The following is an 18,675-nucleotide window of genomic DNA, read 5'->3' as shown; positions in this document are numbered from 1 at the left end:
TGGTGGTGGTAAGGGTCTCTTGCCAAGGGCTTCAGCCATTCTTCCGCTCTCTTCCCTGAACTGAAATGTAGTAGTGGGCTGTATTTTCCACACGATTGACATCAGGTTCAAGTACGTCCACAAGCCGTGCGAGTTATTCGTGTATTGCAGTTGGGCTGGTGGTGGTTATGTTGCTCGCATACCGCCTCCCATGGCCGAAACTGGTATTACAACACCTGTCGGGCCGTGGCTAGTAATGCTATTGCTAATTCAGGTTGATATCTCTGCAGCACTATAACTTGTCATTTTTTTAATGACATCATCGCCCTTATTTCTTCTCATTCTTTTGATGCGTGTAGCTCATTTTTTGGATATTTTTACCTCAATTTTTACACATGGCACCTTTAACGTCACTTTTCCCGCAGGACCAACACACTCCCTCAGCCGGACTGAGTGGCAGAAGAGCTGTGTGTGACTGGATTTAATAGGAGAAACTAAGAAAACACAAGTAAAACAGAAGATTATCAGTTAAACTGAAGGTTGGACTCGATATAGTGTTCCTTACAACTGAGCAAAGATTGCCTGTGAACGCTTTACATAAATACAATATAGATTAATGTGATCACTTATATCAATGTTATATCGTCATGTCCAGTTTTTTTTGTCAGTGTTTAAATAAAATATTTAAGTAAATATTTCATTGATGAGTTGCCAATACAATCTAACAATACAATATGTGATTTTTCCCCAAAATTCATCGTATTGACACAAAATGATCTAGTTGTTTCTGTGAACTGAGATCCATTTGCTTCTCTGTAGCTTTCAGCAGTCTGTAAATATACCTCATATTTCTTGTCGAATCTAGTTGTACAGTCAATCTCAAAGCTCTCTCCCGTTTGGCATGTGTTGTGTGTGTTTTTCTCGGGATTCACGCGGAAAACTAATGATGCCTCTCAGTCTTTTTTCCACTCAGTGTGTGTGGCCAACAGTGACGTCACATGCATACACCCACTTTATATAAAGACCTGCAGAGAGCTTTCACTCCCTATCTGGACTCCAGGAGCTGGACAGACTGACACACAGACAAGAAACAACCAGGTTTGAGTCTATTGCCTAATAATACCAATTGTATTAAATGTCAGTTGTATCAGTAATTAATTACTTTTATATAAATCGTCATGTCTGATATGGAAAAGTTCTGCACAATTGACTGTAGATTGATTTGATTTTATAGCACATTATATTGACTAAATACACACCAATATGGTAGCTGTAATCTTTAACCACATGTTTAGGGTGTTTAGGTCAAAACATGAATACAATTGTGTTCATATTGTATTGCAAAACACTTTTTCTGCTATTGAGGTGGGATACGGTAAGGTTAGGGACAGGTTTGGTGGTTTGTGGTTTAAGGGTGGGTCAACAGTGTAATTATAAATGTAATTACAGAGATAAGTAACAGCTGTAATTACATGCAGGTATTTAAAAATATATATAAGTACTTTAAAAACATGTACACAATATGTGCATTGTATCAAACGATTAATTAAAACATTAATGCATAGTAGTTAAATACACATAATATAAAGGGGGACCTAGTTTTGTATTAACAAATTAAAGGATTTTGATAATCAAGTTAATGAAACATTGGACCAGTCGAGAGGTTGAAGATTACTAGAGATCATAAAAACACTGACACATTTTATTGAGAGACTGTGTCTGTTCATCAATAATGTCAAGGTTGTTAGATAATAAACACAAAACTGACTTTTTCTGAAATGTCATGTGTTTTACTGGAGATGAGACAGCCTTTTTTTCTCTCATCATTGGGAGTGGCAGACGGTGGCGTCGAGTCTTTCCATATGGCATGTGTGCTAGAGGAATATGGGAGATGGGTACTTATACAAGCGTTTTAAAGGGAAAGAAAAGATGTCATTTTGAGAGATGGACAGGGTCATATTTTTATTTCCAAGTCTTTCATTCATGACCTACACGTGTCTATAATCTTTTCAACCTGTCCGCTTTGATATAATTTTCCTAGAAACGTTCATTTCGTCTGAGTGCTTAAAATATACGTCTTAAATATACGTGCAAATGTGCGAATATTTGCTAATCGACACATTTTATTATTGTTTAAATCAGGGTTCCTCAAACTCGGTCCTGGAGGGCCGCTATCCTACAGAGTTTAGCTCCAACACTGATCAAACACACCTGAGCAAGCTAATCAATGTCTTCAGGATCACTAGAAACTCATAGGTGTGTTTGATCAGGGTTTGATCTAAACTGTGCAGGACAGTGGCCCTCCAGGACAGAGTTTGAGGAACCCTGTTGTAGGGTGTCCCATTTGTCATTTTAGGCCTCAGAAGGGTGCTTGCGAGCTCTGTGGTCGATATGCGCCCTTGATGTGCACTTTTGCCGAGTCACGCACAAAAGTGCGGACTCTTAGGAAGACCACGAGTGCTTAAGGTGCCATTTGGGACAGGGCCACCGTGGACACTTCCTGAAACACTTGTCAGAGGACATCATTGTCATTCGCCTTTAGGCCTGTCACGATAACAAATTTTGCTGGACGATAAATTGTCCAAGAAATTATTGCGATAAACGATAATATTGTCGTTCGAGACCATTTCCATCTAATATAATGATAATGGCATAATAATGCAGGTACACCTTTTCAAAGATCTATAAACTTTTATTTCTTAAGAATATTAAACATTGAAAACGGAAAAACATTTTAAATATCCACAAAAAATTAACAAAACAACCAAAAACAATAAAAGCAATGGACTCTCAGTGTCTGTTAACAAAAAAATTCACTTGAATAAATACCAAAAACAATAAATAAAATGGATGTAAACAAAATTGCACTTCAAAAAAATATTAAACATTAGGCTCAGACATAAATAGTGATAGCCTACATTCCATAACAGGCAAAACTGCCGGTTAGGACCTTTGTAAAAAAAAAAGCCTCAACAGGATACCACAGCATTTTGCACTGTCCTCCTGTTATTTTGTCGACTAAACAAACGCCCGAGTGAGTGATTGTGTAATTTACTGTCGGGAAGACGGAGACGCGCTTTATTGCGTGTATATGCTACGCATTGAAAATACTTGGTTAGGATTAGGGGTCAGGAGTGCGTGTGTATTACACACCATAAAGTGCGTATCATATGCACGCAAAAACTATTTTTGGCGTATAAATGGCACGAGAAATAACATTTGTGGTATAGATACGCATTTTCATGAGATCGGGCTCGCTGTCGCGTTTGGCTTTGAAACCAATTCCATCTTTTTCTTTTTTTTCCCTCCAACTACTCACATCTAGCGTCTTCTCTCTCTCCCGGCAGTCGCCGCAAGCAGTCCCGCTGGCGCTTTCCCATACAAAGACCATGTGACTGACAAGCGGCGCCGCCTCCCCACACAAAGACCATGCAACTGAGGCCCTGTCCCAAATGGCACACTCCGGACTTGTGGACTTCCTCAGAGTCCACACTTTGGTGACGTCATGTAGTGCAGACCTATAGGGCCCTTGGCGCGAGTCCACGAGGGCGCATTGAGAGGTATTTTTGGGACAGACTTGATCAGCACGCCGGAAATAACGGGCTGTTTTTTTTTTTTTGTTTTTTTTTTTTTTTTGCATTACAATGGAAATAATACAAAACAATGAACATGAACATGTGGGGATACAGAGAAAATGAAAGTAAATAATAACAGTAAATAAAATATTTTTACAATTTATATAAAACTTGTTCTATAATACAGGATATTTTCGAAGCTCTTTTATTGGAGGGGATTTTTTGAAGTGAAGAATAACTGTAAATCATAAGCAAAAAATTTGCAACTAGGTTTGAATTTAAGGTATCTTGCTTTGTGAATATGATATTTACCCATCGTACAGAAAAAGTTTAATATATCATCTAGCTTTTTATTTTCAGAGAAATCAGAGTGAAAAATAACCTTACTGACAGAAATATTACAGGTCTGGTTGTTGTTGGACAGGAGAAATCACATTTTTTGCGCTCCAACGTCTTATCTCCATGTCAACTACACAGCCTAATTTTACAGTTCTATATTTTGATATTGTGCATATCACCTGGGCATTAGACAATAGATACACCATGCTTATTTAAATGATGTATACAGTTGTACATAATAATACATAATGTTCCATTTGAACTAAGATTGCAATTTTAAAACATAATGAAAATGTGCATGAGTTTCAGATGAATTTACAGGTTTCAATATTCATACTATGTTTACATATGACTCAGTAAAGCCCTGCCATTATTTATTTAATGAATCATAATGCGATCGTATTATTAAACGCGCTATTATTATGTTTGAGACATCAACCACTGGTCGATTACCATAATGTTTGTATAAACTGTAGGTAACCACTGATAAAATGTACATTTAGGTCATAAAAACCGTAATATTTTCTTCTCAGCCATGTCAACAATTATCCGCGAGTGAAATCTCCTCCCATCTGTTGTCTGATTGGCCTTTCGCAAGGATTCCTGGGTAGTTAAAGTGCGTGAAGCCTGCTTCTATGCGGGCTTCGTGGAAGACCGCTTCAAGGGCACAAAGGGGGCGCTGCTGAGCACACTTCAGAGCGGTAAAATGCTGAATGGGACAGCCTACGGACTCGTAGACTCAGCGAGCACGCGCAATTCAAGTCCACGAGACCGAAAGTCCGCATGAAGTGCGCCATTTGGGACAGGGCAGAGAGTTCACTCCTCACTCACCTTATTTTCCATGACAACAAGGGCGACGCCATTACGCTCATTTTGTCATCTTACTTCCGGCTGAGCGGGACTTCAACTTCCGGCTGAAACGACCTACGCTAGTTTCTAGCGTAATTCTATACAACTTGTAACGGTAAAATATGTAAAGTATTATATGCTCAGTTAGGGGCTGCCATAACAATTGGATTAAGAGGATAGAACAATTTAACCAACGGTGTTACGAACACAATGTAGGCTAAAGCGATCGGAATGTTGTGGTGTACTTTACGATTTACACGAGGAGCACCTGAGGCAATGGCGGAAGGCGCTAAACTGTCTTGAAGTCCAGGCGATGAAGTAATGGCAGACAGAGGCTTCACCATTACCGATTTCTATGAAAGGAAGGTGAAACTTGTCCTCCTTGTGAATCTTGTAAAACAGATGTTACCTGTTATGAATAGTTATTTTTATAAACCTTTACAGTGTGAGCAGATGTTACCTGTTATGAATAGTTATTTTTATAAACCTTTACAGTGTGACCAGATGTTACCTGTTATGAATAGTTGTTTTTATAAACCTTTACAGTGTGAGCAGATGTTACCTGTTATGAATAGTTATTTTTATAAACCTTTACAGTGTGACCAGATGTTACCTGTTATGAATAGTTATTTTTATAAACCTTTACAGTGTGACCAGATGTTACCTGTTATGAATAGTTGTTTTTATAAACCTTTACAGTGTGAGCAGATGTTACCTGTTATGAATAGTTTTTTTTATAAACCTTTACAATGTGCCCAGATTTTACCTAGGTCTCAGACAATATAATGTGAGCTCTGTAGATTCCCCTTAAAACTTAAACGAATTAAGTCTTCTAGTTATAAGGAATAAGTCATGTCAAGTTTGCAAATAAATACCATCTTGGTTTATTACTTATGAAATTTAAATGGTGAAATTTTTCTACATGAAGGTCAGTAGAAGGTGTCTCTAGCTTCCTGAAAACATCAAACACTTCTTACAACTGATTTTATACAACTTATTTAATCGTTCATATTTAACCAATTACCTAATCTCCTATCATTAACCCTAAATATTCTCATTCCTTATTATTTACCTATTTTTTACAGTCTATGTTATTTACAAATAATTTTTCATTGCTGCTCCGTCAACTCCTCCTGACAGGACGTAGTTAAATATTCCCATAGGTTAACGTTACCTCTGGCCACGTTAACAATGACGATGGATGAGATAATGTGAGACGAACTGATAGTCGTACGAAGTTTTCTCCTTGCTCCCAATTTAAAACATTTACGGTATTAACGTTATTTGTCATTTTGATAAAGTTTTGGCTAACTATAAACAATCTTTTAACTACAAATAGCTACCGGATGTGCCGTGTCAGTTTAGCGGAAGTCGGATGACAAAATGCGGAAGCGTGAAGTATTAAAAGTGGGCGGGGCGGAATAAGGTGAATACGCTAAGGAACCGAGAGTGGTCGTCCAGTCTTTTTGGTAGAAAGAGAGAGAGAGAGAGAGAGAGAGAGAGAGAGAGAGAGACGAGGAAAACAAACAAGCATGCAAATGTAATTATCGCGGCCGGAAAAATTATCGAGCTCATTTTTTTTTATCGTGCGATTAATTGATTTATTGACGCGACAAGCCTATTCGCCTTAAAAACAAACGGCCTCCTGAAGACATAAAAGGTGGTGACGTGCGCTCTAGATGCCCTTTAATACTCATGGTAACACTAGTAGTGACATCACGGGTTGTTGCAGGTCAATGTCATTGTCGTATTTAAAACATGTACTCCTGATAACAAATGTCGACAATACCTTATCCATGTAATGCGAGAGCACTAATATCTCCACTCACAGGTGGATTTCCTTCACTCTCGAACAAAACTGGACGTGCACTTTCAAGCTCCGTTGCAGACATCGGTTACGGCATCAGTGCAGTGTCCAGCTCAGGCTCCTTCCCTGCCGTGGGTGAGTGCTCGGGCTCTAGTGGCCGTTAACCCTGGCATCAGCTGAAGGTAAACACACTGCAGACAAATGGAGAATGACAAATGGTCTAGTAGCTCCAGGGAACTGTATTAATTTACAACAAGCAACACTTGTGAAATGGAGAGATCAAAATGATCAGAAACTGGAGCTAGAAAAAAACTTGCTCTTTATTTTGCAAACGTGTTTCGGCACACAGGCCTTTATCAGGGCTAATAGATGCCAGCTGTACACATGCTCATTTAAGTACAAACAAGGGCAAAATTCAAACTTACAGATAACCAATGAAAAGTCAGATGGCATGGCACCAATCACATAACATGCCAAGCGAGTGATCACATATCATATAATGAATTTGTAATCAACAAAGACAAAGATATAAAAAGACAAAGACATAAAAAGTTTACATTTATGTATGTTAATATCTTCTAAATGGGAATGTACAAATTTAACATCAATCACATACATATAACTGTTAATAAACATGCACAAATTTAGAGAAGTTTTCATAAAAAACACATACATGAGATATTTGTTTATCTTTTATAAAAATTTCCCTCAACTCTTCATTCATCCCAGTAGGAAATACTTTTTTTAAATGAAAGATTAAAAATGCCTCTCTTCTCTTTCTATTTAGGTAAGTGCCACCTCCTCTTACTGGAATTTTTATGTGTTCAATACTAAAGAATAAAAAAGAAGACAAAAGATGATTATATTCTTTAAAATGTTTTGCAACTGGTTTTGTTACATCACCTCTTTTAACCAAACTCCTGTGTTCAGTGAAACGATCGCTTAAACGACGAGATGTTTCTCTGACATAAACTTTTTTGCAAGGGTATATAACATTTTTGGTATTACATGTGATAAAACTTTTAATGTTTATGTCATTTTTATAGATGGGATGTTCAAAAAGTTTAATATTATTGGTAAATTGGCAGTTAATGCACTTGCAACATTTATAATTTCCAATAGGGATTGTTACCAAAAGGGCTAACCCTATACCGAATGAATCCTAAATCGCCCCCTAAACCCTCATTCCCTATTCCCTATAGTCCACTACTATAGTTCACTTGAAGGACTGAATGAAAACGAGGGAGCAAATTCGGACGGTGGTTAAATGTACATTGGGATTGAATGAGTGCACTCAATAACATCCACTATGGTTTCAGACAGCACTACAAATAGATGCCCCTCAAATATTGCCTTATTTGAGGATATAGGGGGCGATTTCACATTCAGCCCATCTCTGCAACACTTTGGATTAGTGACACTAAACTTTTTGTCTGACATTGACACTCCACCCTGACCTCACCACATTAATTTGGTGACAGTGCCACCTATTGGTCAGAAGCAATGAGCAATTTTGTCACATTACAAGTCATTTTATTTATGGTAGTTTGCTTAAAATCATCTCAATGCCTTTATTTACTCACTTTTGCAGTAGGTCATAAGATCTTTGCCATGCTTAGCTCTTCATTTTGTCTACACACTGTAAAATTAACACTCCACAGAGTTTATTTGACGCCACTGTAAGGGAAACAGGTAAATTTAGCTCAAAGGGAATTATTAATTGATTTATAGGGAATTTTGAAAGAATCACTTATTTTACGGCCAAGCTAATAATCCTCTGCAGTGGATTAGCAAGGTAAATTAGATCAGCAGTTTAAGACAGTCAATTTGTGAGCGCATAACACAAGAACACTTCTCTTTAAAATACAAACATGACTTAATTGATTATTCTAACACATAAAACTAATATCTAACACAAACAAAAGCACACACACATTCACACAAAATTGGTTCTTCTTGTAGTTTTTGTGATTCTGCTTGTTAACAGCAGGTGTTCATCACTAATGCTTAATCATCACTTAATTAATCACTGAATTGTCTAATTAACACTCTGTAGAGTGTGGACATATACAGTAATTGTGTGTTCACACCAAAAGCGATGCGTATATTTGTTTCGCGTTACTCGCTCTAGATTACTCGCTGGATGTTTTTTTGTTTCTCATGTCACTCGCACGAATAAAAACATGACGCGATTAGGAGCGTCTTCACATTTTTACTTCACTGTCTGTGGTCTTCACACACATCAACAACAACAACTAGATTTCTTTCTGCCATTTCTCCATCATCAACCATGTTGGAGATAATTACTCTTGCCTGTACCTGTTGTGGAACTCTGAAACGTAGAGGTTTCTGGGTTCACAGCACCATCCAGAGGCGCACACACATCTCAGTGATTTCACTCACTCACACTTACACACACACACACACACACACACACACACACACACACACACACACACACAACACGGAGTGTTTCACCGTCTTCTCCAAGAACTACGCCTGAGTGACAGCCGTTTCCAGCACTACTTGAGGGTGACAGGTGCCCAGTGCACGGACTTATCAAAATGCAGTTGTTGAAAACTGATTGGCTTGCACGACAGCACGTCATACGAATTTTACGCTTGAATTGACATTTTTTAACTTGTGCGGAAGACGCGATTGAGGTGAATATTGGCAAACGTGTCGCCCAATTCACGTCTATTCGCATCTTTGCATTGACTTTGTATTAAATCTACTCACACAAATAATTCAATTTGCGTTTGAGTATTTTGCTGTGGGGTTAAAAGTTGTAAGATGAAAATAAACAGAGTGAAACACAATTTAACAGTGATCAACTGTAAATTCATTTACGGCAACAAACTGTAGAAAAACATTAATTTACTGGCAACCACAGCTTACCGTAAAATCAAGGAAAAAACAATATTATACTGGAAAACATAACAGTCCTTTGTATTAAACTAAGTTAATTTAACTGAAATGTTATTGAACGTTAATAGTTGATAAGGTGAGTTAATATTAAACTGAGCTGTTTTTATGTGTTTTTGCACAAGATAGATCAGTAACACTTTATTTTAAGGTGAATTAATTACACGTCACAATCAAATTAGTCATATATGCATTTCAGCAGAATGTTATGGAATTTATAGTCTATGAAATTTATTTCCTCTGAATACATTTTATGAGATGGGTGTATTGTAGGAGCCAACAAGCAACTAGCTTTCGTTTTATTTTTAATAACACCTTAGTCTACACGCTATGTAAAGAGTACATTATTAAACCTGTTTTGTGTGTGTGTGTGTGTGTGTGTGTGTGTGTGTGTGTGTGTGTGTGTGTGTGTGTGTGTGTGTGTGTGTTTGTGTGTGTTTGCAGTGTGCAGAGTAAAACAGAACTGGTGTAAATCAGAGCAGCAGAAGTTTCTGTTTATCTGACAGATCCTCAACAAACCTCATCATGTGAGTATCTTTCTGTCTCTACATAAACTTCAGTCCTGAATCAAGCAGAATTTTGACACAAAGGTTTGTTTGTTTTTTCATTGTTTTTTTGGGCCAGACCTGATAAAAAGATCGTTGAAGACCAACACCAGATTGAGTCAAGAGTGCTTGATTCCAACTTGATTCCAAAATGGTAAGACCACTTACGAGAAAAACACATCTGATGAAACTTTAGATTAAATATTTATTTTCAATCTTTTTAGTTTTTTGTTTCAAGTCCTTAGTCCATGTAGAACACTCTAAATAATAATGAACTATGACATTAAAACAGAGAATGACTGCTGGCAAGAGAATGATATCAAGCGAATTTGGGAAGAAATACAAACAAATGGATAAAACCTCAGATGATAGAAAACAATGTGCTTATGTTATAATTTTGCAGATTGGTTAAATATTTGTTTGTAATGAGTGTAACAACAAGTAACTCAGGAGTAACAATGTTTCGGCCCAGATCCGGCCTACATCTGGCACTTGTGGAATGCTGATCTGGCCCACATGCAGCGTGGAATGACGGCACTGGGCAGACCCATACAGAAAAAAAATATATATATTGAAATATATTTTAAAGTGTCAAAAATATATGTGGCATATATTCCAAATACATTGAAATATATTTGCATTGTTGTTCACTTATATTTATCATTTTGAAATATATTCTTAAATATAACAAAAATATATGATGCTAAGTGTAAAATATATTTACATTTATAACATATGTAATGTAAACTATATGACAAAATATATGTGACCCTGGATCAAAAAAACTTGAAATGTTGAAAACTTGAAATGTCTTATGTTGCACAGGTATATTTGTGGCAATAGCCAACAAAACATTGTATGGGTCAAAATTATAGATTTTTCTTTTATGCCAAAAATCATGAGGATATTAAAGGAGAACTTGGTAACTTTTTTAACTTAATAAAACTGTCTAGAAATCATTTGTATGGTTAAACAACCTGTTCTGGTGATATTGGTGACTTTCCCCGCTCCCCCCAGCGTTCCCAGGCGGAAAACCAACCTTGCAACTTGGGCACTACCGTCCCGGCAAGATAGAAATTGGAAGTCTCGTGAGAAGCGAGAACTAGAACGAGAACGAGCGCGAAACACAAATTGCTTTACGGCAATTCGACATAAACACCCACGCATGTATGATGTGTATTACCAGATTACCCACCTCGGTAGACATAGCTCCACACGATACAGTTGGCTTGCTCCGATCAAAACAAACGCACATGAGCAGCGGTAGAGTGGGGGAGGAGGCCGCCGCAAGTGAGTTTTTTACGACTGTGTTGTGAAATATACGCCCCCCCACAGCTGTAGGGGGAGCTCGTGGGGAAAACATGCGACAACAAAAGGGAAAATCAGCGAAGAAGTGACTAGAGTTCGCTAGAGTTACCGAGTTCTCCTTTAAGTAAAGATCATGTTCTATGAAGATATTTTGTAAATTTCCCACCTTAAATACTGTATATAAAACATTTATTTTTGTGAATGGATGCAGCATCGCCAATAGAAATGGACAACTTTAAAGGAGATTTTCTCAATATTTTGACTTTTCTGTACCCTCAGATTCCAGATTTTCAATAGTTGTATCTCGACCAAATATTGTCCTATCCTAACAAACCATACATCAATGGAAAGATTATGTATTCAGCTTTCAGATGATGTTTAAATCTCAATTTTAAAAAAATTACACACAAGGTTTTGTGGTCCAGGGTCACATATGGTCATAAAATGTTTAGCTTGCTAAAGAAGGGTCGAAAATGTATTTTGATCATAGTAATTCCTCTACCTTTTTCCCTATACACAACAGTAGGCTACCATATTTCACTACTGTATTATGACACACAGCTCTAATAAATACTGTACTTACATTTAAATGACTGCAATGTGAAATGACAGATAGTTGCTTTCCTAGGACTATTAGGCCATTTAGGTGGCACGTACCTAACACTAAGTGCAATTATTAGATTTATTGTTGTTTTATTGACATCTTTCCTGAAGTCATTTAAATATTGAAAATATGCACAATATTTATGATGCAAGTATAAAAGTGACACTCCAACAGTGAAGTACACTTAAACAATAGATAGAACTCAGTGTCTAACACTGCATACACACACTATTAAATATCTGTATTCAATTCTGTAAAAATAGGGAAAAAAACTCTGCATTCTGTATGTTATTTCCTACATAAAATTGTCATTTTAGGCCAATAAAGTCAGTAAAGGGGCAGCCGTGGCTTACTGGTTAGGGCTTCGGGCTTGTAACTGAAGGGTTGCCGGTTCGATCCCCGACCAGTAAGGAAAAATGTGGGAGGGGGAAGTGGTACAGCTCTGCTCTCCCATGCCCACATCCACAGCTGAAGTGGTCTATCTAAAAAATAAACTGAAAATGTGTTGTTTGTTTGTGAAAATATTTCAAATGAAACAATTTGCAAAAGTTAAAACATATATGTAAACATATATGAAAATATATTTAACTAAAATATATTTCTTGGGCCAATTTCAAATATTTGCATATATTCCAAAAATATATTTTGAAAATATATTTCAAATATATTTCTTTTGTGTATGGGGACCACTCCTGTTTGCCAGATCTGGGCCACAAGCAGGCGATAGCAATGCCACATGTCAGCCAAGAGCAAAGAAATAAACCAGAACTGGACCTTATCTGAGCCACAAAGTCTGTGTATATTAAATATGGAGTCATCTCAGCCTTAATAAGCCTGTTAACAAGCAGAATCACTGAAGGAAAGAAGAGAACCGAAAAAGAGACGAGCAGAAACACAAGAACTACAACTGACTTCAGACACAGCCTTAGATGAAATCAACTGAAGAGAAAAGAAGACATTAAATCTGTGAAGATCTCAGCAGAGGATGATTAAACAACTCCACAAACAGCATTACCAGCTTCACTTATTACTAACTAGTTTTTGAGAATTATTAGAGGTGTAGATGTTGATGTTGGGCAGTCTGACTCTTGGCTTTCTTATGCAAGTTTGTGGCCTGTGTAACAGTGTTTACCAAAACACGTAATTGTTACAAAGGAGGCCAGAAACAAATATGATCAGGTGATGTAGTTTTAACCATCATGAATTAGAATGATTCACTAATCTCATCACTTACCATAAATGGTTACTTGTTATTAAAAAATATACTTTTCACCAACAATTATTTCTTGCCACAGAACAGACATTCTAAATTGTGATTATTAAAATACATTGTGGGGAAAATTTATTTAAATTATCATATTTTCTGGCTAGTTTATAGTTTTATTTATTTATTTACTTATATAAACCATACTTTCACCCAAACTGAAAAATTTAAAAAGTTTAAATTGGTAAATTTTCTAGAAATATTTTTGAGTCTCCATTTTCTTTTCTGACAAATTCCAGTTCTTGTTAAAACATGCAAATTCTGTGCATTTTGAGCACTTTTTGTGTGAAATCCTATTTATTTTGTCCATCAAAGTGTGCTTTCACTTTAATTGAGAACGTGCAGCTAGTGATGCCCATACACAAAAGAAATATATGTAAATATATTTTAAAGTGTCAAAAATATATGTTGCATATATTTCAAATACGTTTCTTTTGTGTATGGGTGGGGACGAGACCGCCTATGCCGAGTCCGAGTCAAGACCGAGACTTTGAAGGGTCGAGACCGAGTCCGTTGGTTTTCAAATACAGTCGAGTCCGAGTCAAGACCGAGTCTTTGAGGAAGCAAGTCCGAGTCGAGACCGAGTCGTCGAGACCAAGACCATAAAATCATGTCAGTTTTCATATTCATGATTTAATATCACCCCAGTTAATAATCAACAGTTAGGCCTACAGACTAAGCTAGATTAGGAATTGTTTAGAGGAGCAGTCTTAACGTCTTAATGTGGACTATGCTTTTACTATCATTAAAAAAATCCCTACCACATGCATCATCTTCTGCCTATTTTTCTAAACTGCTTCAACAGTGCTGCTCTGTCATCAACATGTTAAGCCCACCCTGCCTTTTTTAATCATAGTTAGGACATGCAGAGCAAATTAAAGTTTTCTAGTGGTATGTATTCTAGTGATGGGGACGAGACCGCCTATGCCAAGTCCGAGTCAAGACCGAGTCTTTGAAGGAACAAGTCCGAGATGAGTCAGAGAAAGCAGAAATCGGTCTCGAGACCGGTCTCCTACATCACTATGAGCAGCAAAAAATAGACTCAGCTCCGAAACCCCCGCTTCACTGCTGCTCACCCGCTGCTCCTGCTCCCGGTGTGAATGCACTCATTGATTAACATGCACGCCGGAAAAAAAATACGCGCCGATGAATCTTGTGGTGTGAAACGGCAGTAAGGCTGTGTCTGGAAGTCAGATGTAGTTCTTGTGTTTCTCTTTTCTTCAGTGATTCTGCTTGTTATCATCAGGTGTTTTCAATAATCAAACAATCATCACTCAATTAATCACTTAAAGGAGAACTCCGGTCAATTTTAACATTGAGCTCATTTTTTTTTTGTAAATTTGGAGTGCTGTCAGTACAGAGAACAACGACAAAAATCGGTGTTGCCTACACCGTGTTATCCTATTTTTAAAATTTGCACCCTGTTGACTTCAATGGGGCAAGTTTTAAACCTGCTTTTAGCCTCTTAACATCCTTGATGTGTCATTACAAGTGCACAGCCAATGTGAGTGATACCTTCAGAGTGAACACGGTGAATCTGACTGCAGTAGATGTGCAAGATATGAATAAAAGTGATGTTATTTCAGCCAGCGCAAATACCTGTATTTACTTCCTGTTTTCGGTCGAAGTCCACAGTAGTCGATTGTCGAGTTCTCCACTGTTGCTTAGTTACCTATGATCACGCGCGTGAACTCGACAATCGACTACTGTGGACTTAGACCGAAAACAGGATGTAAATACACTTCAGACTCTTCTGTGAAGTGGTCTGAACATACTTTTGTGTCCACGTGTATCTGTAACGTTAGATATTAAATGATTGTTATCGATTGTTGAGTTCACACAGTTAGTTATACCTATCACGTGTGTGAACTCGACAATACTAATTAGAACTAATAGTTTGATAGCTAGCTAATGCAATCTTATTATTTAGACGTGACAAAAATAAAAGAAATTCGATTCAATTAACTTAATTGGGTTGTTTACAAAAAGACTTTATAATATGTTGAAATTATATGAACATTAACTTAATTGATTCATGTGGAACCGATGGACATGATCAAATCATGTAAATCCAACACGCATTTTTTTTTTTTTTCAGTACGGAGGTTCTAAACGCAGATGTTCAGCAAAAGATCAATCGGAATCCAAACATTCAAATCAGGCTTCAGAGATTTTCTTCATACGGATCCCATTCTCAGGCATGCTTAATAATGAACAAATCATTGATAAATGTACATCTAGTGAAGAAAACCAAAATGGCAGCAGAACCTATAAATTAATTGACGGAGTTCCTTCAGACACTGACATAAGGATAAGAAAATCTTATGTCATGTCATTCGACAATAGAACCAAGAATGCTGAATGGGTGTATGAGATACTGAACAAGAGTACTTTACCTGAAAATATGATAGCTGAAAGGGATCCAAAGTGTCCGAAGCAAATGAGCTTTGGAACGAACACATTTAATGACGAACACTACCATCAAGGTCATCTTGCTGCGGCTGCCAATCACACGTGGTGTATGGAAGCCTATCATGACACTTACTTGATGAGCAACATGGCACCACAGTTTAGGGACTTAAACAAGAAACTCTGGATAACCCTTGAGAATTATTGTCGAGGCCTAGTTCTGGAAGACAACGTCCGTAATGTGCATGTGTACACTGGACCACTTTACCTGAGTGAGTCAACAGAAGAAACTGATACTGAGTCTGGGTCTGAGAATTTACATCTGTCTGACCCAAGTGAAATGGAGCGTTTGGGAGGAAAAGTAAAGCCAACTCACTTCTTTAAGGTGGTAATTGTTGAAAACATGGATGGGACAGTAAAAGAGCCAGAATGCTATCGGATGCCCAATACGAATTCAGAATATGAGACAACCTCAAAAATGTATAAAATCGATATGGCAGACATAAAAGACAACAAAGAAAAAATAATTGATTTACTATCCCACTATTGGAAGCACATTGACGTTATTGAGGCTCAGTCTGGGCTGAAATTCAAAGAACGCTGTCCCAATGTGGATCTGGTGAAATCTATAAAATTACAGACGATTACATTGACAGGAGAACACAAAAATGGAGAGTTATGCAGTGCTACTATAGATGTCGAATGCCTGTTTCAGGCGTGATTGTGTCACAGGAGCGAGGATCCCAGACTGCAACCAGACTTAAGAGTAAATGCTGAATTATTATTTTAAATGTAACTATTGGGTTTCAACTTACTCAAATATTTAACAATGCAAATGTTTAAAAAACAATTTTAAGCTGTTTAAATGTCACTTATATCTTATCAAGAAGCGATCTTATAGATTTTTATTTATTTTGTACATAAATGGACCAGTGAACATGTTTAGAACATATTTAGTTTGTGAAACCTGTTTTGTTTTCAGTTGAGTATAACTTTCAATAAAGTCCAGTACAAACGTTACTGCCGCTCATCAACGGCAGCTGTCACAGTTGCTAGGCGACAACAGCTTTCCTCCGTAGGCCAGTAGACCGCCCCATTCAACAACGCTCGATTCAAACTTTGTGGACTTGGAAGGATGCAGCCTCTGAATTGGGAAATTCGCTTATAAGTGACGTGTGCAGTAAATTAGTAAAATCCCTCAGTGTGTTTGGATGAACTGACAATCTGAAGGAAAGTTTAGCAGTTAGCTTGCAGTTTTTTACTAGGTAATAATCCTATACTGTATATAGATGCACACCATTCAAAAATGTTTCTCATGATCTTAAACACACTGGTATAATTTTTTTGTGTGAAATTACAGTATATATTCCAGGTTAACAAATTGCATGACTTTCTCAGTAATTCCACAGTAGGACTTCTCTTGTATCTAACTGCACGCTTAGAATATCATACTGTGTTTCTACAGTGCATTTGTATTACCCAGCATGCAGTGCGGCATGAATAGATTATGCTGTAGAGTTTCTTGATGATGTCACATCTTTCAAAGTCGATTCTCAGCAGCGTTATTGTAAAATAATACTCTTTAAACATGTACATTTCTGGCAATTGTTTACAGTGCACCTTTTGATCTGAGAGATTGAGCTTAATTGCTTGAATTATTATTTTTATTGTAGACAAACATATGATTATGCTTATTTATTTATTTATTTACAAAACTAAATATTGTGAAATGTGCAGTTCTGCAAATTAAGGGTGTTTTCTTTGAAGAAGCTAAAATAAACCTCACTTATAAAAACTGATTTATTTGACATTCTTTATGTAATACACAATTCCCATTGTTCATATTGTTTTTATAGTTTGGATGTCTTTTTTCTATTATTCTATTTTATTATCAAAACATAATGAGTGTTTCCAAATGTGTATCTGAGTGAACTAACACATTTATGTGTTTTAATAAACAGTTAGATATTCACTCATAATTATATCATTATTTCTGTACTCTTCCTTTAAGGTGTTTGCACTGGTTTTGTATTGTAATAAAGGAGCCATTAATCACGATTCTGGTGACTTCAAATAAAACATTCAATGAAACATCAAACCTCAGTTAATTCTCAATAAGAGCTCGTCTATGTAGATTCATGATGTCTAAAACATCCAGGTAATAAAATGTTCAAACAAACTCTTTATTAAACGTCACTGGACTACATAAAACAAGTAAACAACACGTTTCAGTTTTCGTCCAAACACTCAGTTGTAAAAACACAGGAAGTAACTCTGGGAAATACACACCGACTACAGTCACACACATGTGACACATATCTGACACAAGTTGTGTAACTATAACACATTAGTGTGTAAACGTTTTCAACACACTTCTGCTGTCCATGAGTAACAGGACTGAAAGTAACATGTTTGAGGTTAAGCAAAAATTACATAGTAATGCAATTCAGTAGCCAGTAAATTTGTGATGTAAATTTACACTTAAAACTATTGTAAAGTACTGTAAACTTGACGTTTTTATTCTAACCCATCAATAACCTATAACATTAAAAAGGCATGTTTAATTCAAATAAACATAAGAACAATGAATTTTACACATTTTGCAGTCTGTATAAACTCGTAGAAGAGATTAAAGGGATAGTTTACCCAAAAACCCACCCTCATTCCAAACACGTCTGCCTTTCATTCATCTTTGGAACACAAATTAAGATATTTTCTGACTCCTCCATGGACAGCAATTTTATTACCACTTTCAAGGCCCGGAAAGGTAGTAAAGATTGTTAAAATAGTCCATGTGACTACAGTGGTTCAACCTAATGTTATGAAGCGATGCAAAAACAAAATAAAAAAATCGCACAAAAAGTATTCTCGTCGCATCATAGCAATAAGGTTGAACCACTTTAGTCACGTGGACTATTTTAACAAAAAGTTATTTATATACAATATTTTGTCCCCAGTCTTAAATTAACACTCCTCTGTGTACATATAGGCCCAACTACAGGGTGTTAAAATTAACACTGAAGCAGTGTTGAAGATAATGAGATAATTGATTAATTAAGTGATGATTAGTG

The 18,675-nt window shown here is 36.8% G+C and overlaps 1 protein-coding gene across 6 annotated transcripts; it reads left to right on the top strand.

Annotated features, from left to right (window-relative positions):
• The first annotated feature begins 1,005 nt into the window (after positions 1–1,005).
• Positions 1,006–17,688, top strand: LOC311087417 (endonuclease G, mitochondrial-like). Of its 6 annotated transcripts, XM_084120738.1 has the most exons (6): positions 1,042–1,077; positions 3,327–3,539; positions 6,574–6,731; positions 9,919–10,001; positions 10,099–10,173; positions 15,294–17,682. In XM_084120738.1, exons 5-6 carry the CDS (start codon positions 10,171–10,173, stop codon positions 16,323–16,325), a joined length of 1,035 nt encoding a protein of 344 aa, XP_083976864.1. In that variant the 5' UTR covers positions 1,042–1,077; positions 3,327–3,539; positions 6,574–6,731; positions 9,919–10,001; positions 10,099–10,170; the 3' UTR covers positions 16,326–17,682. The 6 variants fall into 6 exon arrangements, with proteins under 6 accessions (XP_083976866.1, XP_083976864.1, XP_083976863.1 ...); XM_084120740.1 differs by lacking the exon at positions 3,327–3,539 and having other exon boundaries at positions 1,006–1,077; XM_084120737.1 differs by lacking the exon at positions 1,042–1,077 and having other exon boundaries at positions 3,138–3,539.
• The last annotated feature ends 987 nt before the right edge of the window (positions 17,689–18,675 follow it).

The sequence above is a fragment of the Abramis brama genome (genome assembly GCF_963993115.1).
Source record: "Abramis brama genome assembly, chromosome: 1".
In the NCBI taxonomy this organism is placed as follows: Eukaryota; Metazoa; Chordata; class Actinopteri; order Cypriniformes; family Leuciscidae; genus Abramis; species Abramis brama.
This window is presented reverse-complemented; position numbering and strand designations above follow the sequence as displayed.